Source organism: Eretmochelys imbricata, chromosome 3, assembly GCF_965152235.1.
Source record: "Eretmochelys imbricata isolate rEreImb1 chromosome 3, rEreImb1.hap1, whole genome shotgun sequence".
In the NCBI taxonomy this organism is placed as follows: domain Eukaryota; kingdom Metazoa; phylum Chordata; order Testudines; family Cheloniidae; genus Eretmochelys; species Eretmochelys imbricata.
The window spans coordinates 146,392,639-146,420,141 of record NC_135574.1 but is presented as its reverse complement, the minus strand read 5'-3'; the positions used below and the strand labels follow the sequence as shown (position 1 = coordinate 146,420,141).

Here is a 27,503-nt window from a genome sequence, read left to right as displayed (position 1 = left end):
AGATCGGCCATTTGCTCCCGGGTGGAAAGCCAAAATGGCTGCCAGGTGAACCTTGATGGATGATATTGCCAGGCCCTACTGTTTCAGGCTCAGGAGATAGTCCAAAATAAGAGGCACGGACACCAGGAGGTGGGGCATGCTGCAGTGAGTGCACCAGCATGAGAATCGCTTCCATTTAGCCATATATGTGGCCCGAGTGGAAGGCTTCCTGCTACCCAACAAAACCTGCTGTACCAAATGAGAACAGAGTAGCTCAGAGTAGCTCACCCATGCAGCATCCACGCTGTGAGGTGGAGGGATCGTAGGTCGGGGTGACAGAGGCAGCCGTGATCCTGAGTGATCAGGTCAGGAAAAAGAGGCAGTGGAACCAGGGCGTCCACCGAGATCTCCAACAGCGTGGTGTACCACTGCTGTCTGGGCCACGCCAGGGCGACCAGAATCAGTCGTGATCTGTCCCTGCGCACCTTGAGCAGGACCTTGTGTACAAGGGGAAACAGTGGGAAGGCATAAAACTCGTCCATGGGAGTAGGAAGGCATCTGTGAGAGTGCCCAGGGAGTGGCCCTAGAGGGAGCAAAAGGCTGGGCATTTCCGGTTGCTGCATGAGGCAAACAGTCAACCTGGGGAAGATGGAGTGGATGACATTGGGATGGAGCGACAACTCGTGGAATTGGAAGGACCTGCTGAGGTGGTCCGCCAACATGTTCTGGACCCCTGGGAGAACTATGCCAACAGGTGAATGGAGTGGGCTATGCAGAATTCCCACAGTCGAATGGCCTCTTGACAGAGAGAGGAAAGGAACAACCCCCGCCTTGCTTGCTGATGTAGAACATGGCCATGGTGTTGTCTTTGAGGACCGCCAGGCAACGACCATGCAACCACTCCCGGAAGGCTTGGTGCGCAAGACGCACCACCATCAGCTCCCGTACGTTGATATGGAGAGAGAGATCGGATGGGGCCCATAGACCTTGCATCTGGATGTCCCTGAGATGGGCGTCCCATCCCAGGGCTGACATGTCCGTGACGAGGGACAAGGAAGGCTGAGGGATGTGGAAGGGGACTCCTCCGCATATTGCCCTTGGGTCTAACCACCACTGGAGGGAGGCCAGGACCCCCTCCGGAATGGCAACCACCAGGTTCAGGCTGTCTCGAGCTGGGCGGTAGACTGATGCCATCCAGGCTTGAAGAAGGTGGAGCCGTAGTCTGGCATGTCTTGTCATGTATGTGCAGCAAACTATGTGTCCTAGAAGACTCAAGCACATTCTTTCCATCGAGGTTGGGAAGCTTTGAAGGCTCCTGATGAGGCCTGACAAGGCTTGGAAGCGAGCATGTGGAAGGAGGGCTCAAGCCCGCACAGAGTCTAGGACTGCCCCAATAAATTCTATCCTCTGGGTCGGCTCTAGCATTAACTTCGCCATGTTGAGCAGGAGGCCTAACCGTTGAAACGTGTCTGCGACGAATTGACGGTGAGCCTGCACCTGCTCTTTGGTGCGCCCTCGGATGAGACAGTTGCCGAGATACGGGTATACCTGTATCCATCGTTGATGAAGGAAGGCTGCCACTACCACCATACATTTGGTTAACACTCAGGGGGCTGTGGAGAGGCCAAAGGGAAGGACTGTGAACTGATAACGTTTGCAGTTGACAACAAAGCGGAGGAAGCGTCTGAGATCTGGATGAATCATGATGTGGAAATACACATCCTTCATGTGGAGAGTGGCATACCAGTCTCCAGGGAATGTATAATGGTGTCCAAGGAGACCATGCAGAACTTCAACTTTACCATGAATTTGTTGAGTCCGCGCAAGCCCAGGATAGGCCGAAGCCCACCCTTTGCCTTGGGGATTAGGAAGTAATAGGAGTAGAACCCCCCACCCCTCAGCTCCCTTGGAACCTCCTCGACCGCCCCCATGGCAAGGAGCAACTACACCTCCTGGATAGGGAGTTGCTCGTGAGAGGGGTCCCTGAAGAAGGACGGAGAGGGAGGGTGGGAAGAACGAAAATTGGAGAGAGTATCCCCTTTCCACCGTGCGAAGAACCCAACGGTCTGTGGTTATGAGGGACCAGGCACGGTGGAGACGGGATAAATTATTCAAGAATGGGGTAGGATCCTGAGTGAGGTCTGGTACACCGTCCTCAGGCGTCCCCTCAAAAGTTTTGTTTGGGACCCACCAAGGACTTGGAAGGACCTTGGGCCTGGCCGGATTGGTGGTTGGAGGGTTTTCTCCTGCCACAGCACCCCCGTCTTCTATAGAAGTCCTGCCTCAGCCGAGGAAGAGGGTAGGAGCATTGAGGCTGCAGTTTAAATGGTTTCCGCAGTGTATATGGTGTGCGAATCCCCAGCAAATGCATTATAGCCCTAGAGTCTTTGAAGCCTCAAGTCTGTCTTGTCTGAGAACAGGCCCTCTCCATCAAAGGGGAGATCCTGCAAAGTTTGCTGAAGCTCTGGTGGTAAGCAGCCAAGAAATGCACCTCATTGCTATCCCTGAAGAGAGGGTCCGAGCGGCAGAGTCCACGGTGTCCAATGAGGTCTGCAAAGCGGTTCGCGTGACCACATTGCCCTCCTCTACCAGAGCCCCAACTTCCAAGAGTTAAAACTGTATCAGCTCAGGAGAGCTTGCTGGTTCGCAATCCGGAGCTGGAGCCCTCCGAGGAGTAGACTTTGTGCCCAAATAAATCGAGGCACTTGGCCTCTTTCGATTCAGGTGCTGGGGCTTGCTGACCATGACACTCCTTCTCATTCACTGAGGGCACCACCAGTGAATGTGGCTGTGGGTGAGTGTCAAGAAGTCATATCCCTTGGAGGGAAAGAAATACTTCTGCTCCACCCCCTTAGCAGTTCGGGGAATAGAGGCGGGTGTTTGCCAGATTGTTCTGGCCTTGGTTTGAATGGTCCAGATAATTGGTAAGGCCACCCTGGAAGGAGCCTCCACAGATAAAGTGTCAACCACAGGGTCCTCCATCTCAACCACCTCCTCTGTTTGCAGGTTCATGTTCCACGCCACTCTGCGCAAGTGTTCCTGGTGGGCACGGAGGTCTATCGGGGGAGAGACCCGATATAGCAGTCCCCGCCACAGCCTCATCGGGCGAAGATGAGGAGGATGCCACAGGAGGGAGAGGATCATCCGGGACCTCTTGCTGAGCTGTGCCCCACTGCTCTGGTCCAGCAACCTCAGTGTTTGGGCTGGGAGCTGGAGTTGAAGAAAGAGGAGCTGCCGCCTGTAAGGGCGATGCCACCATCTCCATGCCTCCGGGAGCAGGACAGCTGGCAGAGGCCTCAGGAACTCATGACTCGGACAGTGCCGAGCGAGAAGCCCCAGAAGGAGCACCCTGGGCCTGGTGGTACATTCAGGGTATCCAAAAGGGCCACTGGGTGGACCCTTGAGCAGGCCCCTGTTCTTGTGCCTGCCACTGATCTGCCCCTGAGCCCAGGCAGCCATGATCCGAGTGGTGGCAGTCTGAGAAGCGTGACCCTGCCTCAAACCCTGATCAGTGAGAGGCGGAATGCGATGGCCACGGTGGTGCCAAGTGGGTCTGCGCCAAATCACGTTGACAAGAAAAAGTTGATTGGTACTGCGAAGCTGGAGATCGGTGCTGAGATGGAGGAGAACGGTGCCGCGACACTGGGGTGTGGTGTCTGAACCTAGATCAGTGCCAGGACCTGGACCGGCGCCTGGATCTGGACCAGGGTCTCGACGACTATGACCAGCGTCGGGAGCAGCATCGGGACCGGGATCTACTCCTGGATGGTGACCAGAGCGGTGTCGAGACCAGTGCCGGGAGTCAGAGTGGTGCCGCGAGTACGACCGGCACCACAATGGAGAGCAGTGCCGGGACTACGAACAGCGTCGGGAACAGCGCAGAGAGCAGGATCGGTACCAAGACTCAACTGACAGTGATGGGAGATGAATAAGAGTCGGCTTTCCCCTGGATGGTGCCATGCAGACAAGTGGCGGTGCCTTGGTCTGTTGAGAGGATGCCAATACAGTCAAGGCAATCAGATCCCTTGCCGCCACAAAGGTATCTGGTGTAGATGGCAACTGGACCTCAACCACGCTGTGAGACGGGGAGTCCAGTCGCACTGGACACAACGGCTCCATCCTCAGTGCCGGAGTCAACAGTGCCGAGGCCATCACCTGTGTCCCTGGGCGCTCTGCTGCAGGACGAGGTTCTAAAGGTGGATCCAGAAAGGGTGGTGCCTGCTGAGGTGGGCCAGCCTTTTCCAGCTTCCAGTACCGTTTCTGACCAGGCGAGTGAGAGCGGTGCCAGACTGAAGATGTTGGTTGTAGTGCTGGGGAACCTCGGTGCCGCGGCTCTCTATCCGAGTCCAACCACAGTACCGCTCCAGTAGCTGAAGCCAGGGCACTGAGTACCGAAGCGCTCGGCACCGGGTCTTGCTGTGCCACTGGAGGCTGAGGACTAAGAGCCGCCTCCATAAGGAGCTGTCTCAAACAGAAGTCCCGCTCCTTCTTAGTCCGGGGACGAAAGCTCTTGCAAATCCTGCACTTCTCCACCTGGTGAGATTCCCCCAGACACTTCTGGCAAGAGTCGTGGAGGTCACCCATTGGCATGGGCTTGGACCAGGATTTGCAGGGCTTAAAGCCCGGAGCTTTGGGCATGAGCCCAATCAAGTACGGGGAGGAGGGGAAGCCCTCTTCTCCCCCACTAATATAAACTACTATTACTATAACTAGAACTACAACTATTAATCTATAACAAATACTATAACAACAAGCTATGAACAAACTGTAGAGTGAACGCTAGGGAGAGTGGAGAGTAGCAAAGCCAAGCTCCACACTTCCAACGACCATCACGGGCAGTAAGAAGGAACTGAGGGGGCGCTGGGTCGGCTGGGGTATATATCCAGCGCCATGAAGGTGCCACTCCAGGGGGCTCCACAGCCAACCCACTGGGTGTTGCTCGGTTAAAAATTCTCCGATGGCCGTGCACACAGCGCACACACCCCACCTAATTGGAATCAATATGAGCAAGCACTCAAAGAACTGGGTGTACATTCTAGCTATTCTGGGTTGCTCGATCAATGCCAAGTAACTGTAAATCCAGGTTTACCAGCCCGTATACTCTCGCTGTTTTACAAGAGTGGCATAAAGCAACCACAGTGTATAGGTGATTGTGACCCTGAAAGCTGATATTAAAAACTGATTTCAAGTTGATACTAAATCTTCTAACAATTAGAAATATCATGCGATGACCATCTCTTTAGGTTTATTTAACGTTCATGTACATTAATGAATGAGTAATTTAAGGTAAAAACGTAAAAGGAATGTTGCAATAATTCCATAATCAAGTTTTAAATGCAGGCAATTGAGAATTAGGTTAAATTAAAAAAAAAATCCAAACATGTTAAATTAAAAAAAATCATTTCCATAAATTTAGCCATAACTCTTAATTTCCTAAGTTTAACAAGGCTTAATTATGTGATAATCACAACATTCCTGAAATTTACCTTAAATTACTCAGACATACTCTCAGCCTTAACTATTCCTTAACACAGTTTGCAACTGGGAATTTATGTACACCTGTTCTATAGCACAGTTCCTGTATCCTGAAGGATTCCAAGCGTATTTATCTGATTATTTGCTGAAATTGATGTTTAATCTGATTACATTCTTTTATTTATAATCTGGGTGTGTTTGTACTGGTAATGCTGCTGTACTACTGAAGGATATTAAGCGCTAGAGCAGTGGTTTCAAACTTTTTGTATTGGTCACCCTTGTCACACAGCAAGTTTGAGTGTGAACCCCCTTATAAATTAAAAGGGGGGGGTTAATTTAATATAATGGGGGCTTGAGGCAGTCAGCCCCATGGAGCCTACAGCTCGCGACCGCTATGTAACTACCTTAACCCCCTGAGGGGGGGTCGCAATCACCAGTTTGAGAACCCCTGTAGTAGAGCTTCCTCATTGGCACTCAAACACACAGCACTGTATATCACAAAATTATGGTGTGATGTGCAATTTTAAAGTGCAGAATCAAAATCTTTATTTGTAAATTTCAACCAACTACCTACACATTTACATGAACCACAAAAGAAGTTGCAAGATTTAGAATGACGAATATTTTAAAAAACTAAGCAAAGCAATACATTCTCACCTGCAGGATCACTCCCAGACGCGGAACAATTTCTTAGAAGAATGTCAATCAGTTTTAGGCCTATTCTAGTGGACTGCAGCCCAATTTTTACAAGCACAGCCTCTATGTTTGGAGAATGCATACCACAGTATGGTGACATCAGTAAGGCAGCACATGTTTGCAACAGATTGGCAGTGGGTGCTGCAGCACTAGCCATCATTCCTTCTAAATCGCTTATGTGAGTGAGGCAGTGATGCAATAATCTTAACCATCCAATACTGAAATAATAAACAAAAAAGCTAGAATGAATTAATGTATGTCATAATTATGATGTATCTCAACCTTATTAAGTCAAGTAAACACCTTTATAGATGGGAAGTACAACAGGAAGAGAAGTATAAATATCTGTGATTAGATAGTACTGTAATAGGCACTGTAAAGTGAAATGAAGGATATTGTATTAGAGCAACAGTATATAAACATTATTAAAGACTGCATTGTTACAGAGTTAAAGGTATGCCCGCAACTTAATTTTTGCACTTTAAAAAAAATTCTTTTGAGTGCTTACATGTGCAATTTTATCATTCTCCTAATATAGTTAGCCAGAACCAGGAGGAAGTAAATTCTGAAATTTGACTGGGGAAATCTATAATAAATTAAGATAACAAGTACTATCATAGATTACAATGTGCCTTAACAGATCTGGAGCCCTACCTCATTTGCTGTACATTTTGTAACACATATTGTTTATATTTAGCCTGTTTCTTCTATTATTTTTCTTTTAAAAATATACAATGTAACATCCTATATTAAAACTGTTACAAGAATTTTTATTTTGAACAAATAATCAATTCCATTTAAAGCAATGAACTTGAAAAAGATGAGGTTGCAGACACAACTTAACTCGGCACCCTTGTTTTTTATATATATATCAGTTTTTAATCGCATTAACAGTACATGATGAACTAAAGTCACACAAAATATAACAGTAATAGCAAAATTTGGCTAGCATATTTAGCTTTTCTAAATTTACAAAAATTGCTTCACAGTTAACTGAATCATCCTTTGAACTTCGGTTATGGAAGGCTTCTCTATGAATCTAATTTAAATATAGTTTTCCTGTTTCTTCACCTAAGTGACTCTAAAATTTGAAAGACAATTCAAATCAAAACTGTATTAGAAAAAAATCCCAAGTTTCCTGGGATCATAGAGCCAATTCCTAGTTATTCATAACCACAATGAATAGTAAGTGAGTGAGAGAAAGAGTAAGAATAACTCTATAGCCTGGTAGGTAGAACACTCACCTAAGATGAGACATCCAAGTTCAAGTACTCTTGCATCAATGCCTGACTATTTATAAAAAGTGGAACAACTTTAACAGGAGAGAATGAGATAGACCCATAAGAGAATACTTCCTAGTCCAGGGGCTGGGGCATTCTCTTGCAAGGTGGGAGACCCAAGCTCCACATCAGGTAGAGGGGGAACTGAACCCAAGTCTTCCCAGGTGAGTTCCCTAACTATTGGGCTAAAGGTTATACACCTCTTGTCATCCATGCCATTTTGTGAATCTAGTCCTCCACTGCTTTTTGACAATACACCCTAAATTTTATCAAAATAGAAATGAAATGTTATATTTTGACCTAACAAAAAAAATTTAGACTTTTTGATTCACTAAAAATTTCAAAAAATGTCATTTTCAGTTCAAACCAAAATTAAAATTTTCCATTTTTTTTTAAATTTCCACCAAACCAAAAATTCTATTATGATGTCTCACTAATGCAGCTTAAATTTTCCAATAGAAATGATCAATCCTTTTTTCTAAAGGTTAGTAAATTCCTTATTACCAATTGACTTTAAAATGCAATACATTTAATTTCTTAAATTTAATTTTTAATCCTTGCTTGTATTAAGTTAAAACCCAAATTTTCTAAAAGAGTTAACATGAACACTATTGATGCTGATTATAGAGAAATGCTGAAAATCTGATAATTCAGTTTACTACCTGGGATTTCTGCTTTAGAGACATAAAAGACTTCATAAAGGAAGGATGAAAAGCATGGATAGCTCTCATTTCTTGCAACTATTGGTAAACATACCTTGTTTTAGACACTTGATCTTCAGAAGGAAGGAACGGATTGTTAACTGTTGCAGATGATGTGTTTCCAAAGGCTGTGAGGCCTAACAATTTAATTTGAGAGAGGCCTAATGTGCTAGCATCTCGGGGGCGATGGAGTCGAAGGCAAACTGCTGAGGCCACTTCAGCTTTTACAAGCTGGATTTTTATATACGTGAGACCACTTGTGAGAACAGGAGTTGACAAAGGTAACATATTCACCCCATCTGCACTTACTTCAACAGATACAGATGAAGGGCAAGCTACAGAGAAATAAAGCAGGGTTTAACACTTTATTTAGGGCTGTAAAATGATTAAAAAAATAATCATGATGAAAAAATTAAAAAGTCATAATTAATCGTAGTTCTAATCACACTGTTAAACAATAGAATACCATTTATTTAAATATTTTTGATTCGTGGGGGCAAGTGTCTGAGAGAGAGTGTTGAAGGATGAATGGGCGTGCCAGCGCACTGTCTCTTTAAGCAGACACCCCCAACATCAGCCCCCCACTCTGTGCAGCGGAGTAGCTTGGCTAGGGGTGGCTCCATTGGGGGAGGAGGCGGCCCAGGATCAGCAGTGGAGCAGGAGGAGGGGCACCTCTGCCCTGGAGGTGCACAGACACACCCCCCTCTCCCCTCCAAGCATGGCACCTGATGTGTGATTAACACTCATTTTTAAAAAAACTAGTTAATTTGTTTTGAGTTAATAGCATGGATTAACTGCAATTAACAGCTTACGTTATTTAAAAACCATCTATCAGTTTGAGTACCCAGTTTTTAACAGACAAACCAGAATATTTTTCCCAACTTAGGCTATGTCTACACTACACTTCCGTCATTGAAACTTTTGTCGCTTGGGGGTGTGAAAAACACACCCCGCTGAATGACAAAACTTTTAACAAAAGCGCCAGAGTGGACGGTGCTTTGTCAGCGGGAGATGCTCTCCCTATTATGAAGCTACTGCCCCTCACTGGGGATGGTTTTATTTTGTCGCCGGGAGAGCCCTCTCTCTGCCACAAGGAGTGGCTACACAGCTTACTTTACAACAGCACGGCTGTAGCAGCACAGCTGCTGTGTTGCAAGGTATGCAGTGTCGCCATTGTCTAAGAGAGAGAGTTCAGAATCATTAAAATGAACAGTGTAGGCTGAGACACAAAATACGACCATAAGTTTCACATTAATTTCATATTTTTATCTATATCCAGAGTGTGATTTGGGCACTTGATTTCAAAGGTTGGGGGTTAAACGAATTAAGAATGCATAGGGTGCCCTGCCTATTCAGGCTAGGTCTATGCCAGGAGCACCTTGCTGGTATAGCTATACCTGTATTCTACAATCACAAGTGTGTATGAAGCTTGTGCTGGCAAAACTGCTTCTGCTGGTATACCTTATTCCAGCCCCACTGAGCAAATAAGCTATACTGGCAAAGAAAATGCAGTTTTACCAGTACAAATGAATCAATATTAGGGACCTAGGGGAGAGACAGTCATCAGGTCAGTGATTATAATGCCTTAAAACTGAATGTGTCTAACATCACAAACAATAAAGCAGCCATCACGAGGGCTTTAATAGGCCCTGTAGGATGCTCCAGAGAAACCAGTCTGATGCATCAGGAGAATTAAGACTTGGGGCCAGAAACTAAGAAAATAAGCAATATGTAAACGGATTCCTTATGAAATGCAAGGACCTCTCCTACTTAACACCATCTCTCATCACAGACAAGGGAGGCAGAACTAGAAGAGCAGCAAGACATGCACTCAGGCTTTGTCTACACTACAGACTTATGTTGGTGTAACTACATTGCTCAGGGTGGGGTGTGGAAAATTGCCGTTATACCGACCTAACCCCCGGTGCAAACAGTAGGGCTTCTCCCGTTGACATAGCTACTGTCTCTCATGGAGGTGGATTAACTATGCCAATGGGAGAAGCTCTCCTATCGGCATAGTAGCATCTTCACTAAAGCGCTACAGCCGTGCAGCTCCACCAGTGCAACTTTTTAAGTGCAGACCTGCCCTTAATTCAAACAGCACAAAATACAGAAAACTAAGAAATTATATGGCATTTGATTCTCAATCAGAAAAGAAAAATAAACTGCTGGGCTTTTGTTAGTGTTCTTAAATCTGTTTTTTTATGGTCAAAGAAAACGTTTTTTTCTAAAATTATATCCTCTAAGTTTTTCAGTTCAGCACAATTGTTAATAAATCTACTCACTTGCAAGGGATGCAAGATGAGGCTGGATGTGTATCTCTTTTAGCAGCACTGCAGCAGGAAGGTGAATTGTGAGGTCACACCAGGCTTCCTCAGGTAGAAAGATGTAAGACCATGCAGCAGATCGAGCTCTTCTATGGGGAGGCGTAGCCTGAAGCAGTACTTCAGCTGGTTGGGCAGTAGGACTGCTTGATGTGATTGAACCTTCAAAGAACAATTATTATATTAATTGTTAATACCACATTCTAAACTCAGATTACTAATATTCAAATTACCAGTCACTAAAGAGTAAAATGTTTCTATTATTCATTTGTTGTAGGTTACAACACTGCAACCTGTGTAATCATTGCAATTACTAAAATTAATTTGTTGTCTTTCCATTAAAATATATTATACTTAACTTTTTTTATAAAAGAGTTTATCAATGCACACACAACTAATGCAATTTTGCTTGTAAATATGCTTGACATCTGCTAGTCAAAAACCTCAACCTACTAGAGCCACAGACAAAATAAAAAGATGTGAGGGGAGCCTGTTAGCAAAGTCCAGGCCCTATGATCTCGTTAGATGCCAACCTCCCACCCCAGCTGCTGAGAATGGAGAAGGTGCTGCGCTGAATCCAGCTTGGTATCTCAGTGTTTATCATCATGTCCTCCCTCTTGCCAGGGAAACTTCACCTATCAAGCACTACACATGCACAACATTTCTGTGTACACATGACTTAAAAGCAGTCTTGCACGTCTACTTCAAAATACTACAGCTTGTTCTGTGTGTCCATCTTAAGCTACTGGTAGGGTCACAAATGTTTCAAAATAGCTCCCCTCCCTCTCTCTCACATTATGGACATTGAAAGGTCTGGGTTTCACAAAGGTTGTTGCCCTGGCCTTTCAGAGAGTACTGGAAACTAATATTAAGATTGCTGCATGCGAGGTTTTGAACCTGGCAAGGTAGTTTTCAACCTTCGTTTGCAAGTCCCCACTCTCTGCTCCCAGCAGACTAAGAATATAGTAACGATTACTCTCCTATCTCTGCCTGGTTTAAGAATAGAGTAGGAAGAGGTGTTTGAGTGCCAAACACTACCACGTATAGTGGTATGCTGCTGACAGTGAGCAGTTTGTAACAGATGTGGAGGTGATCTGTAGCATATATTACGTGCTTAGAGCAAGATCTCAGCCACTTACAGGCTCTCTGTAGTGTGAGTTTGAAGACAACTGTTCATGTCTATTCTTAAGGTAATTACTGAAAACATTAAAGTAGAAGATACATAACGGACATTCATTCTATCAACTATGCACTGTTTTGTGGGGTTTTTTTTGTAATTTTAGCACCATTTTGTAATAGTTTCTTCTGATACTGTCACTCAAATTTGGAGGGACCTTTTGCCACTTCCCCACAATATCTGCAATCCTGCCCCAGTCAATATACTCATTTTAATCAAAATGGGCTTTTTCACTCTCCAATCTTGTTGGTACTCAGACTCTGGATAAGTCACCTTCTGGTGACTCTAGGCCAGCAGACAAATCATTATCACTTGATCAGCATATTCAGATTTTAAGAATATCCTGGTATAAAGTTTATGGATTATCCTACCTCACTGACATTTTTAAAAATGTACGTCTTAGTGCAATCTAGTGTCTCCCAAAGGCCCCCCAAAAAAATAAATAAATAAAAAAAAATTTACAAACCTAATGGTGCAAAATTGTGGATTCCTTCCGCATTATCAGGCTCAGAAGCTAGTACTCTTGCTTTCAAACTGCTATCTGTTGCCTTGCTAGGACCAGAGTCAAGAAATTTCATAATAGTTGAAACCATGCTTCTTGCTGTGTTGACAATGGCTCTTGTACTGGTTACCATGTTGTTGCAAATGAGTTGAACACCTCCTAAGTAAAGTGAAGCAAGTCAAATGTACATTAAAGGTAAGTATGGAACTAAAAGAAACCAAAAGCTAGGATTTCTACTTAACACGAAGAAAGCAAAGGCATATTTGACCTACTTACATTTGCTTACCTAACATTGTTCTACTAAGCACATTTTAATGAGGGAAATCCCGCTCTCTTACCCATATCATGGAATGCTTTCAGTGCTTCGCTGGTATCCAACACTCTCAGAATGAACCATAACAGTGGCTCAGATAATTGGCAAGTAGCAAGAGAACCCTAGAAGAAATATATGAACTTCTTAGTCATGATGTATAGTGCACAGCTAAATTTCACGCAAGATTATTTAAACACAATTTATTTATTACCTGATTATTTCTTTTCTGGAATTGACCTCTCTTCCCCACCCCCAAGTGAGGATAAGTCCAAGATAAGACAGCACTTCCCAACACCTAACACAAGTGCTCAGTTCACTTTTCTACCATGAAATAGCATTAATATATTTCCCCTGGCTCCCCATCTCAGGGAAAATCTTCTTTGCCTAGGAACAGGGAAAGCTGCTCAGTTAAGAGTGGGGCTAAAAATACTGAATATCCAAAACAGACAACTGCCAGTGACTTTTTTTTTTCTTTTGGTCACAGTAGAACCAGACTAGATGGAAAAGAAACCATTTCAGCCATCCTTCAAGAAGGCTGACAGCCATCAAGATCAGCAACAATTCACTGATAATTTGTGAGGACAGAGATACAAATGGATGATTTCTGCCTTGAATGCTGGACGGCCAGTAAGGTATTCTTAATGCTTGAGGAACCAAAGGGATGAAATGCAACCCCTAAGGGAAAGGAAAGATGGAGAAAAGCCATTTCATTTCCTTGATGAGGCAGCTGAAAAGTTTGCCAACATTAGCTTCCTTAAAGAATATAATTAGGGTCTCCTCAAACAGCATGATTACACTGAAGGGATCCTGAATTAAATGCAACTACAATATAGAATTAGTATGGTCACCTGAAGCATACAAAAAAATGCAGAAAGAACTGAAGTCCTTTCAAAGGAATTCACAGGATATTGGTGTTCTCGCTTTTAGTACCAACTAAGGCAAAGGCATGGCAAACCCAGAAGAATGTAGCCTTAAACGTGGCTGCACAGATGAAAGAGGCTCTAAGGCATGTTGGAGACTTCATAATCTTGTTTTAACATTTTATCTATATGCTTGTCCACTAGATTATGGGTGACAGCCCCCCTACAGAAAAGAAGAAGATCTGGACACCATGACGGTGCCCTGAAGGGTAAAGCCTGATCCCACAGAGAGCTAAATAGGTGTGAATTCATTATATAGGGGAAGGATGCAGTCCCTGAGAAGCTGGTGTGGCCCACCCCTATGTTTCAATGGAAGGGAACCAGTTACATAGGACATCTCCGAGATCTGGTCACAAATGGACAAGCTAGGCTCAAAAGAGCAGAGCAAAAAAAGCCTGGCATGACAAAAACACTAGCAGGGCCACACTTATCAAGGGACAGGCAGCCTTGTAGGACTCCAGATCAGCAATTAGGCTAAGACAGTATACTGTTATACTGGTGACCCCTTTCACACAGCAAGCCTCTGAGTGTGACCCCCCCCCTTAAATATATAAACAAGTGTTTTTAATTTACAACACCATTATAAATGCTGGAGGCAAAGCAGGGTTTGGAACGGAGGCTGACTGCTCACGACCCCCCATGTAATAACCTTGCGACCCCCTGAGAGGTCCCGACCCCCAGTTTGAGAACCCCTGGGCTAAGACATACCACTATAATGTTCCTGACACTTTGGTAAAGTGGAGGTCCACATGGGCAAAGCTCCAAAGTACTGAGGTGATGCATGCATATACCCATGCACACGCACACTCTGCCCTGCCACCCCGCTGTGGAGAACTGCTAGGTCTGCAATCTCCAGTCTGAAATACCTCAGGAACTTGGGTACTGCAGACAGAAAATAAGCAGATGAACCAAAGGGGAAAAAAATAAGAGGACTAGAGCTCCTATTGCACAGGAAATAGGCTGGGATGAGAGAAATCTCTCACTGCTAGCATTTGAAAGCCAGAAGCTTGATATGGATTCCATCCACTTTTGACTTGTATATGGATAAATCCAGCAGCTATAGGATTGGCATGTGTCTATTCTTTGGTGAATAAAATGTAACTCTTTACATAACCAGCATTAACTGTAATCAAAAAGGCCCTGTGACAACCCCATGAAGGGAAAATGTTGAGTTCCTCATAATTCAGGCTAGCAGAAACAGAAATAGTCAAGAGTGGAAATTTTAGAGTCTCTACTCCAGAATGTTAGACCAAAGCAGCATGTGCATATGGCCCTAACAATTACAAGCATTTCAGGACATGCAACATCTTCAATGTTGAGTCTACAGAGGCAGAGCCATGAAGGAGAAAACAAGATCCAAGGAAATAGCTGTGTCATCGCTACAAATATGTATCACTTGAAATGAATCTAATTTAATCTGTACTTAAAGCAGTGAAACTACTTGGAAACAATTTTAATGAGACTAACCACCACTAAAATTACATGTACTTTGGTAACTCAATTATGGAGTGAACTATTATTTGTGAGGACTTCCATGTTTATTAGAAAGGCTTTGAAATCTAAAAGGTTTTTTATAAGATTAATTCAGAAAACATTTAAAGCAGACTGAAGTCTCAGATACAAAACTGTAAAATTTCTATTAAAAGAACATTTCAAACTGTAACTGAATAGACTTAAGAGAACTTACTTGTCTTCCCATGTACCCACAGGCCATGTAGGTAAGAATTGGTTGAAGCATCATCTGCACTGTAGTGGCTTTTTTACTAAGTGTTGTCAATATAGTGAACAATCCATCTCCAACCGATATTGCATCTAATCCACCATGAAAGTTTTCATGTTTTGTGAGATGCAAACCACTTGCACCTAGTAAAAACAGATGAAACACACATTTTAAGGCCAAGAATATGAGGCTTAGCAGACAAACACTACCAGTTAGTACATAAACAGAACCTAATGCTATTTAAATCTCCATTAAATTAGTATTCCCATAGCTACTGCAAAATATGAATTGGCATGTAATTAACAATGAAGTTTGCAATGAAGTGTAAATTATTATTACAGAGCCCAGACATGTGTCAGGCGCTTTATAGTACAAATAGGAAGGAATGATCCCTGGCCAAGAGAACTTACTTTAATGTTAGGTGAGACACTACAGGGGAGGTTAATTAACGAAGGGAATGGGACAGGAAGTTCAAGGGTCACAGCTGGCTCCTTCTAGCCAAAAGCAACTAAAAAATGTTTTTAGGATTCTTTTCAGAGGGCAATATCAATGTATATTATAGAATATTCACAGCTCACTGTATGTCTGGTGCAGATGTATGTTACACAAGAGTTCTAAATTTATTCCCTGGCTAAATGGCAGCTCTGCTGTCACAGTACTACTCAGCTTGCTTACCTATTTATAATAGGGATAAACCTCCTAGAAAATGATCTGACCTCTGCATATACCTGGTAGTCAGAATACACAATTAGCGTTCACTGAGACGAACAGAAATGAGACAGGCGGGATGGTTCTTATGCTCTGTGCAAGGGCCCACGCCACGATATGGCCCTCTACCTTTTGGAAGCAGTGATGAAGTCAAGAAATAATGCTGTTTCAATTGTTCATAATTCAAGTTGATCTACTCTATTAAAAAATTATTTTAAGCAACTTCCAAAAAGTTAGATTGGAATCTCCAAAATAAAGTATGTGTTTGGTATTACTCTCTCCCTCCTTTTATCTGTACACTATATTTTTCTCTTATGGTGAGAAAATGAATTAAGTCTTTACATTCTGAAAGAGCCGTTCCTTGCTTTTTATTTAAATGAATACTATCTACTTGCAAATACATACCGATTATCATTGCCATAGCACTGCTGTTACACTGGCCCAGAGCAGACAAAATCTGGCTCATAATTTGTTGGTTGGCTAACACCAAGTCTGCCACATATGCAGTTGATCCTTGAGTATTAGAGCTGTTTCCATTGCCATCTTTGCCTCCTGAAACTTTTTCTTCATCAGAAACACTGTCTGTAGTACTGCTAGCCACTGGAACCCGAGCACTATATTCTCGGTTACTCGAAAGTGGCAGTTGCACTAAGATATTAACCAGCTTTAACAAATCAAACATGAGTTGATCCCTTGTCATTTCTCCACAAACTGCTTTGGCATCACCTGGGCGGATAATATTGGCAAAGAGCCCTCCAAAACATGCTCGAGCACCCACTGAGCTGTCTGACCCACTGCGAGACATCACTTTGTCTGAGCATGTAATGTAATGGTGCACCAAAAAGGTGACGGACTCAATTACTGCAGAAATGGTGCTAACTGATACTACTTCAAAATTCTGTTCCAGGGTAAATTCCAAGAGCTTCACTTGTGCATCCAGAGGTCCCTGGCCTGTTTGGAAAGCACCCCTAAAAGAGAGAATCAAACAGAATATATTTAACTGACAGGTGACAACAATTTATATATCTTTAAAAAGGTAGTCCTCTTCAAAAGGACTTACTGTATTTCACTAACCAATATACTCTGAAAACCTAGCAATTTTCAAAAAAATGCATATTGATAGCACACAGGTAATTAGTTTTCTGTTCCTCTGACGGAGGGGATAGGCATTTATTTTTCATGGCAATTTTTATAATTACATGGGGCACTACATGCCGTTTCTGGGAAGTCTCCCTTTTACCACTGTGCTGGTATCATCAGGAAGGTAAACACCTCCCACTGAAAGAGTCTGAGAACTACTGTTTCTTTGGCTATGCAGTTACTTTAGAGATATTTCTGAAATGCAGGCATCAACAATTTTGATAAAATTACTGAGTGGGAAATTCTGTAAACTTGCAGAAAGTTTTTGTATGGGGGAAAGCCCCCCAATCTTTTACCACCATTGGTGAATTTCCACTTGTTTTCTGGCAAAAAGGAATTCTTTACTCCCCATCATCAAATTTTCTGGGTTTTTAATCCTTAATGGTTTGGCTGGGTAATTATGCATCAACAGCACAGGAAAGAAGTATCAAATAATTCCACTGATGACTATCACAAACACGTCAGAGTAAGTAATTGCAGGCCAATAAGCCACATGCAAAATAGATTCTAATTTAGACCGTATTCTTACTGGAGGTCTGAAAAATGGATATTTGGTGCTACTTTTGAAGTTTTACCAATGTGCACTGAATTATTTAAAAGTCTGATTTAGCTAAAAAAAAATTAAATTTCAAAACTAGCAATCTGCTACTGATTTAGAACTGAATCTTTCTGTAATTTTCAACGTTACAGAATGCAAAATGAATTAGCGTTTCAGTACACGGTCTTAGGAGTGCAATTTAGAAGATAGTGAGGTTTTAGGTTGAAAGAGAAGAGAATTAAAAATAAAAGCAATGCTTCCTTCACAATCAGTCTAGTGCGTTGATGAACGATAATAGTATTTGAAGGTATATTGAAAACAATATTAAATATCTGAACCCATTTTGGTGCTTTTGCTGTGTTTTGGGAGATTTAAATCCTACTTGTTTGAAAATATTTAAGACATACTTAAATGAGGCTTTAATATCAGAGGAAGAATCAACTCCTTTTTCAAAAGCTGTTTTATTTCAACTCTGAGTTTGTGTGTTGCTCAACATAAGTCAAATGTGGCATGCATACAGTAATATCCTGTAATATATAGACAAAGTGAATTAAAGTTGGAATGATTATGCCAATAAAAACATTTATTTCTCATCATGAATGTATTTAAATGTTACAATACAGCATTCTAATAATTCAAATTGCAGCTATCATCCAAGGTAAAATTATTTTTCCTTGTTGCAGTCTTCTCTACTTCCAGCCTATGATTAAGGGACAGACAATATTATGGTGCCATCAACTGGGAAGTGAGGAAGCAGAATTGAAAAAGCTCACCCCCAATTATATAAACCCTTGTCAGGACCGTCCCATCCCAGTTAAAGAACTACCAGAACTGTACAGAAAGCAACTGAATACAAGAGAAATAGGAAGCAAGAGGCAGCACACCAACCACTGAGAAGAAAGGCAGGCTGCAGAATGAGAGGAGACAAGAAATGGAATTACCAGCAAGTAATTTTCTCTTTTTCAGTCTCTTCTCCTATCCTACAAAGGTAGATTAAAAGGACATGCAATGGCTCTAAGAAGCAGCAACCTCAGAAGCCAAACAGCAAAAATTAAGATGTTTTTACACTAATGCGAGAAGCCTAGGTAACAAAATGGAGGAACTAGAGCTACTGGTGCAGGAAGTGAAACCAGATATTATAGGGATAACAGAAACATGGTGGAATAGTAGTCATGGCTGGAGTACAGGTATTGAAGGGTATGTGCTGTTTAGGAAAGACAGAAATAAAGGCAAAAGTAGTGGAGTAGCATTGTATATCAATGATGAGGTAGACTGTAAAGAAATAAGAAGTGATGGAATGGATAAGGCAGAGTCTGGGCAAAAATAACATTTGGGAAGAAAGCTACTAGAGCCTCCCCTGGGATAGTGCTTGGGGTGTGCTATAGACCCCTGGGATCCGATTTGGATATGGATAGAGACCTCTTTAATGTTTTTAATGAAGTAAATACTAATGGGAATTGTGTGATCATGGGAGACTAACTTCCTAGATATAGATTGGCGGACAAGTGCTAGTAATAATAATAGGGCTCAGATTTTCCTGGATGTGATAGCTTCCTTCACCAAGTAGTTGCTGACCCAACAAGAGGGGATACCATTTTAGATTTGGTTTTGGTGAGTAGTGAGGACCTCATAGAAGACATGGTTGTAGGGGACAACCTTGGTTTGGGCGATCATGAGCTAATTCAGTTCAAACTAAATGGAAGAATAAACAAAGATAGATCTGTGGACTAGGGTTTTTGATTTCAAAAGGACTAACTTTAAAAAATTAAGGAAATTAGTTAGGGAAGTGGATTGGACTGAAGAACTTGTGGATCTAAAAGTGGAGGAGACCTCAAATTACTTCAAGTCAAAGTTGCAGAAACTATCAGAAGCCTGCATCCCAAGAAAGGGGAAAAAATTCATAGGCAGGAGGTGTAGACCAAGCTGGATGAGCAAGCATCTCAGAGAGATCATTAAGAAAAAGCAGAAAGCCTACAAGGAGTGGAAGATGGGAGGGATTAGCAAGCAAAGCTACCTTAATGAGGTCAGAACATGTAGGGATAAAGTGAGAAAGGCCAAAAGCCATGTAGAGTTGGACCTTGCAAAGAGAATTAAAACCAATAGTAAAAGATTCTATAGCCATATAAATAAGAAGAAAACAAAGAAAGAAGAATTGGGACAGCTAGACACTGAGGATGGAGTGGCGGTTAAGGATAATCTAGGCATGGCCCAATATCTAAACAAATACTTTGCCTCAGTCTTTAATGAGGCTAATGAGGAGCTTAGGGATAATGGCAGGATGACAAATGGGAATGACAATATGGAGGTAGATATTACCACATCCGAGGTAGAAGCCAAACTCAAACAGTTTAATGGGACTAAATTGGGGGTCCCAGATAATCTTCATCCAAGAACATTAAAGGAACTGGCACAAGAAATTGCAAGCCCATTAGCAAGAATTTTTAATGAATCTGTAAACTCAGGGGTTGTACCGTATGACTGGAGAATTGCTAACATAGTTCCTATTTTTAAGAAAGGAAAAAAAAGTGATCCAGGTAACTACAGGCCTGTTAGTTTGACATCTGTAGTATGCAAGGTCTTCAAAAAAATGTTGAAGGAGAAAGTAGTTAAGGACATTGAGGTCAATGGTAACTGGGACAAAATACAACATGGTTTTACAAAAGGTAGATCGTGCCAAACCAACCTGATCTCCTTCTTTGAGACGGTAACAGATTTTTTAGACAAAGGAAACGCAGTGGATTTAATTTACCTTGATTTTAGTAAGGCATTTGATATGGTTCCACATGGGGAACGATAAGATAAAATTGGAAAAGATGGGGATCTATATGAAAATTGAAAGGCGGATAAGGAATTGGTTAAAGGGGAGACTACAATGGGTCATACTGAAAGGTGAACTGTCAGGCAGGAAGGAGGTTACTAGTGGAGTTCCTCAGGGATTGGTTTTCAGACCAATCTTATTTAATCTTTTTATTACTGACCTTGCCACAAAAAGTGGGAGTGTGCTAATAAAGTTTGCAGATAACACAAAGCTTGGAGGTATTGCCAATACAGAGAAGGACCGGGATATCATACAGGAAGATCTGGATGACCTTGTAAACTGGAGTAATAGTAATAGGATGAAATTTAATAGTGAAAAGTGCAAGGTCATGCATTTAGGGATTAATAACAATTTTTGTTATAAGCTGGGAACTCATCAGTTGGAAGTAACAGAGGAGGAGAAGGACCTCGGAGTATTGGTTGATCACAGGATGACTATGAGCCGCCAATGTGATATGGCCGTGAAAAAAGCTAATGCGGTCTTGGGGTGCATCAGGCAAGGTGTTTCCAGTAGAGATAAGCAGGTGTTAGTACCGTTATACAAGGCACTGGGGAGACCTCATCTGGAAGTGTGTGTACAGTTCTGGTCTCCCATGTTTAAGAAGGATGAATTCCAACTGTAACAGGTACTGAGAAGGGCTACTAGGATGATCCGAGGAATGGAAAACCTGTCTTATGAAAGGAGACTCAAAGAGCTTGGCTTGTTTAGCCTAACCAAAAGAAGGCTGAAGGGAGATATGATTGCTCTCTATAAATATATCAGAGGGATAAATACCAGGGAGGGAGAGGAATTATTTAAGCTCAGTACCAATGTGAACACAAGAACAAATGGATCTAAACTGGCCATCAGGAAGTTTAGACTAGAAATTAGACGAAGGTTTTTAACCATCAGAGGAGTGAAGTTCTGGAACAGCCTTCCAAGTGGAGCAGTGGGGGCAAAAGACATATCTGGCTTCGAGACTAAGTTTGATAAGTTTATGGAGGGGATGGTACGATGGGATAGCCTAATTGTGGCAATTAATTTATCTTTGACTATTAGCGGTAAATATGCTCAATGGCCTGTGATGGGATGTTAGATGGGGTGAGATCTGAGTTACTACAGAGAATTCTTTCCTGGGTGTCTGGCTGGTGAGTCTTGCCCACATGCTCAGGGTTTAGCTGACTGTCAAATTTGGGGTCAGGAAGAAATTTTCCTCCAGGGCACATTGGAAGAGGGCCTGGGGGGTTTTCGCCTTCCTCTGCAGCGTGGGGCATGGGTCACTTGCTGGAAGATTTTCTGTACCTTGAAGTCTTTAAACCACGATTTGAGGACTTCAGTAGCTCAGACATAGGTTAGGGGTTTGTTACAGAAGTGGGTGGGTGAGATTCTGTGGCCTGCGTTGCGCAGGATGATCATAATGGTCCCTTCTAACCTTAAAGTCTATGATTCTATGATAGGTGAGCTTACCTTAATTCTGCTGCTAGCTGGACCCTGCAGCCAAATGAGTCATCCAGGAAAGTGAACAGGTCCAGCTGATCGTAAAGGGAGTGGGGATCAAGCCTGCTACCTTATATACTTGGGGAAAAATACCTCACTGGAAGTGAGCACTGAAGTGGAGACTTCAAGCCCTATGGCATTTGACAAGCTAAGCACACAAGGTTTACCAGCCAGACCACATGAGAATGCAGCCTCACACCCATCTAACAGCAGCAGCCTTGCTCTTGTTGCAACGTTCAAAACTTGAGTGATTTTTTTGACTTTTGAAATTCTTGAAAATGAGAAATATAAAAGCTTAAGAACATGCTCAACATACAATAAAGGCAGCCTCTTGTCACTGATGGGGAAGATACTGGACTTGTCCCAGAGGAATTTGGTATTAACTGCAGAAATAAATTCCCGGAGAAAACAAAACAAAACTCTTCTGAAGAGAATTGAAAGCACACAGAAGGGAGGAGAGAGTTAATCTCTCTCACTTGTCTGGCCAACGTCACTATAATAAACGAAGATCTTAAAGGAAAGAAGTTAGAAATAAGTTTGCTCTTATGTCTCAAATAGGGGTCTTGTCAGAACCTGCAGGATGAGGGTCACTGAATGAAGTGCCTCTTGAATTTCAACAGAAGAAAATTCAAAACCTTCTGGTGCAAAAAAATACAGGACAGTACTATCCCAATGATACATCAGGCCATGAAGATCTCGGAGATTAAAATAAATGCAAGAAGCTAGAGACATTCTATTGCTGGTCAGACGGTATGCCTCTGCCAACAGAGGGCTTCTGTTAAGAAACCAATGCAGCAAGCTGGAGATAGTGGTTGTAGAACACAAGCCCTTGAAGAGCTGCTCCAAGATCTCAAGAAGCATCCACAGGCGGTTCAGTGCTAGACTCTTCACATCTGAAAAACAGCAGTGGCAGGATTGTCAAGGAGTCAGTAAAAATCACAACTGTGTTGTCCTGTCTGAACCTCCTCAGAACCTTGGGCAGCAAAAGGAAGCAGAGAGAAGCATGATCCCAGGTCCCCTCTCCAAATCAAAGTGAAGCATCACAAAGGGATTAGGAGTGTAAACAGATTCTGGGAAGCTTAGCTGATACTGTTCCAGAAAACCAAACCAAGATGAGGCACATTCCCAACTTTGGTAAGTATGCTTGAATCCACATAGCTCGGCTCTCGCCAAAACGTATGTGGCTGAGCTAGTGTCAGATTGCTGCTGCAATCCCCCAGATAAAGGTCCATCAGGAAGAAAAGCTGGGTTCCTGCCCACATTCCCAGCAGCAGCACTTCCAAAAATGAAAGGTATGATGTGCATACCCACCCTCTTAGGAGCTGGCATAAGCCACTCATGTTCCAATTGTCACAGTGGGCAAAGATGGGGGAAATCAAGGCCCATTTGGCTCCCTTTCCTGTCTCAGTTTGAGCAAAGTCCTGAGTATTAAGAGGATTAGATGGGTAAGCAAAGAGCAGGAGTTGGGGTTAAGACATCTCCCACGCAATTGTGGCCACATCCTTCTTTGGAGCAGAAGCAGCAACATTTCACACTGGGCAAAACTGCAAAGAAATCTACCTTCAGAACTGGAAGATGGTGTGGAAAACAGAGACACTGGGCTCCCATTCATGGTCCTGATGAAAGTTCCTGCTCAGGGAGTCCGCCATTGCATTCTGAAGGCCCGGTAGGTAAATCTCACAGATTTTTGTGTGATGGGAGATGCACTGGTTCCATGGTTTTAGCGATTCTGCACATAAAGAGTGAGATCATGCTACCCATGTAGGTTTAGATAATACATAGCTTCCCTGTTGCCTAACGTTATCTTGACAGACTGGCAACCTGTAGATGTGACCCCAATCCAAGAGAGAGACATCCGTGGAAAGGACTTCCAAAGGTGGCAGACGTGAGAAAAGGGTTCATGTGAACACCTTTACTGGCTCTTTCCACCACCTGAGACGTTTACTGGTTCTTTACACTTGCGAAGGTACAGTGATTTGTTTGGAAAGACAGTCTCTTCAGAGCATATGTAAGTCCTTAGCCATGCCTGAACACATCTGAGATGCAGCCTCTCATAAGAGAAGGGTCCCTGAAGAGGTATGGGGAACAGAAGTGAGTATATGTGGGGAGAATGAAAATTAATGGAGTACCCCATAGTGACCACCTTAGGGTCCACTTGTCTGAGATGATGAGCTCACAGGCAGGTAGTAAGTGGGATAGGTGGTCTCCAAAAGAAGGTTGGATAGCAAAATTTTTGCAGCAGAAGATCCAGAGAAAGAGGCTGTTTGAAGCCCTTGACTAAGTTGTCAAAACTGTTGCTTAGAGAAACGTGTAGACTGGGTGGTTGGGGAAGGATGGTGGTCCCCTTTTCTGTGGGGGCTTCGTAGGTCCATTGCGGATGGAACTGAAATGATCAGGAGCATTATACTGTTTGAGACTTACGGAAGACTTCTTTTTGTTGCAGGCACAAACAGTCCCAGTGACTGAAAGGGAATGGTGGGAGGAGTCCGTGTAAAAACTAAAGACCTTGAGCCCTTCAAAAGGGAAGTCTTTCGCGATGTTCTGCATCTCCCTCAGGAAGCCAGAAGATTGGAACCAGGATGTTGTATAACTACTGAGGTAGCTAAGGACTGTGAAGCCACATTAGCGTTATCAAGAGCAGATTGCAGGGAAGCTCTAGTGATCAGCTGATCTTCCAAAATGCGGGCTTGAAATTGTTCCCTGTGGTCTCATGGGAGTTGTTCAATAAATTGAACAAACTCTGAGTAGGAGTTAAAATCATATTTTGACATCAAGGCCTAGTAATTTGTGATTCAAAATTGAAAAGCAGCCAACAAATAGCTTTTCTTTCCCAGGAGATTAATGCATTAAGATGCCTTCTTGGAAGGAGAGGGTGTGGAGCATGCTTGACAGTTCTCTTTGTTGACTATGTCTACCACTAGGGAACTGGGGGTGGGATGGGAGTAGTAGTACTCCATTCCCTTGGGCAGAATGTTATATTTTTTATCTGGTGTTTGCAAGCGGGTGGAATAGTGGTCGGTGTTTTTACCATAGAGTTCATGCAGGTGAGAACAGTGCCTCATTGATGGGTAGGGCGACCTTACACTGGGAGGAGACATGTAAAATGTCAGAGAATGCTGAGACTACTAGACCTTCCTCCAAAGCAGTGTGGAGAGATTCAGTTAGACCCTTCATTAAGTCCTGGAAGGCCCTAAAGTCATCTGCATAAGAGGGTGAGGGCAGCATTACCACCTCATCAGATGAGAACTTCTCCAAAGTTGACCCTTCTTTGTTTGGTTGGTCTTGCTCATCTTGGGTTGCCTCAGGTTCCAAGAGAACATAAAATACCAGCAAGCAGCCTTGTGGAGCCAGTGGCTGTTCAGTGAATCTAGGGCATCTGCTGGGCTGGAAAGTCCTCATCAGGGTACATTCCTAGAGGCATGTGCTGGTACGATGCTGTGACACAGCCCTGTACAGAAACCTTAGAGTCAGAGGATATGTTATCCCTGGAGTTGAAAGGGTGGGGGACTTTGTGCATCAATGCCAGAGGCAGTAGATCAGATCCAGTTCTAGAGAGAAAGGCTTCAGACACAAGTTGTTGAAGCAGTACTGGGGAAAGGCAGTAGGAACTTAAGGCAGTACTGGGGCCTGGAACAGGGATTGATGTAGGAAAGGGATGCTTCATGTGGTACCAGAGGGCCAACAAGATAACTGTGTGCTCAGAGAGCTGATGTCCTGAGGATGACAGTACCTGAGAGGGAGCTGGGTATCACTCTGAACCATTTCTATTGCTCTAACCAGATGACACTACTACAGCCCTCAAGTTCCTGCTTTTAGATGCATCTTGATGCCTAGAGGTATCAGGTATTACCAAGGAAAGGGCCTCTTGGTGCTGTTTAACTGAAGACCTCTCGAATTGGACTTCTTAGGCAGTACTGATGCTTTGCTACTGGCACCAGCTGGAGCCTCAGCTGTACCTATTGTGGGATAATAATAGTCTCCCAAAAGTCAGCTCTATGTGGTGACTTAGTCATCTTTCTAGAGTCTCTGCTAGGAAAGGGGGGAGAGGGGGGCTTCATCTCTAGAGCTGCACCTGAAGTCACTGGTATGGCCTGAGACTGACCTAGAGGGACAAACACAGACCCCATCGGAACTAAGGAGCATTCTATTAAGAGGAGCTTTAGCCTACCTTCTTTTACCTTTGTGGGACCTGCTTCTACTAAACCTTATGCAGACTTTACACTTCGATGGGACAGAAGTTTCTCTGAGAGACTGAAGACAGCTAGAGTGACCGTCACTACAGGGAAAAGGTTTCTGGCAGATCTGGCAAGGCCTGAACCCCAGAATCTTAAGCATAACTCAGGGGAGTATCGCAGACCACAAAGAGCAAGGCACCAATTTCAGAGGGGAGGAATCCCCAAACATAAGCTGTGCTACAACTAATAAAAATAATTAGGTAAAATAAAAACCTAACTAAATGAAATAAACAAGGGAGGTAAATAAGAAAGGCAGGAAGTAGCTGAAAGCAGTGGACACCACAGCTACTTCATCTCAAGCCACAGGCAGCTGAGAAGGAAATGGAGCGGTGGTGGGCCCATGCCTCTTTATAGGCCCTCACCTGGGAGCATGAGGCACTGCTCTACGCAAGTGTGGGTCCACAGACACTGCTATATACAATCTCCAGTTGCAAGTGCACAGGCGTGCACACATCCTGCAATGGTGCACCCAAGAAGAAGAAACAAATCTCGCAGTCACACCACTACTTAGTTCCCAGCACACCACCTCCTCATCTGCAAAATGGAGCCAATACTTTCCTAGCTCACAGTCTCATTGTGATGCCTAATTAACATTAGAAGAGTTCTCTCTGAGCCTCCAAGTCACAATGAAAATGCAAAGTCCTATACAGATATTTTCCATAGCTAGTAGAGAAGATGCATCACAAATAAAAGCATGTAGGTCTCCAATTCTCTAGATTTGCCCTGGAAAATACTAAGAGAGAGGTTTAGGGTCAGCAAGAGTACCCCGTTACTGGTACAGAAGTTTAGGTGCCCTCCCAAAACTATGTACCCCAGATTCTGACTGTAGAACCCCAACCCTGAAGGTGGCCAGCAATTGAGAGTTTACAGAATCCAGTGGTTCTGAATAGGAAGGTGGTTCATTTATGATCTCTCCTCAATCTCATATTCTCATTGACAAACGGTAGCAGGTTCTAGTAGGTGCAGAGGGATGAGAGCACTTCTAAAACTGTACTGAACTTGGCAGCAGAGGGTAGAAAGAAGCTAGAATATGCAAGACCAGGCTGTTTGTTCAGAGGCTAGACCAGCCGGCATTGAAAAGCACTAAGAGAGTTAAGGGGCCCTGAGAGGTCTCCATGGTGTTGAAACAAGGGAAACCCCTAACACAGAAGCTAAAATGGGAGTACTATGGCAGGCAGGCCACTGAGAGCACTGCAGAAATCTCTTTGCTGAGAGAGGAAGAGTGCAGTACAAAGGAAATTAGAGGTAAACCTTGCAAGGCTGAGACAAAAGCGAAGTTTCTAATGAACCAACAGAAAGCCTGAGCTCCCTAGCCAACAGCGGGGAAAATGAAGGGGAAAAAAAAGTCACTCAGGAGGTAGAAGAGATTAACCCCATCCAGAGAAAACCAGAAGCTGTAGTTCCTGCAGATTACAGGTTAGCGAAGGGAGGCTAAGACCACAGAGCTATTGCAAAAGAATACGTACCTAAACAACACTAGGTATGTCTGCACTGCAGCCAA

The 27,503-nt window shown here is 43.4% G+C and overlaps 1 protein-coding gene across 1 annotated transcript in view; it reads right to left on the bottom strand.

The window, feature by feature from the left end:
- BIRC6 (baculoviral IAP repeat containing 6) overlaps positions 1-27,503 on the bottom strand; it is a 323,928-nt gene that overhangs the window by 147,424 nt on the left and 149,001 nt on the right. The window contains 7 exon segments of the mRNA XM_077813548.1: positions 6,112-6,368; positions 8,187-8,466; positions 10,417-10,617; positions 12,099-12,293; positions 12,473-12,569; positions 15,055-15,230; positions 16,201-16,763. Of these exon segments, the coding sequence (XP_077669674.1) occupies positions 6,112-6,368; positions 8,187-8,466; positions 10,417-10,617; positions 12,099-12,293; positions 12,473-12,569; positions 15,055-15,230; positions 16,201-16,763 (1,769 nt within the window).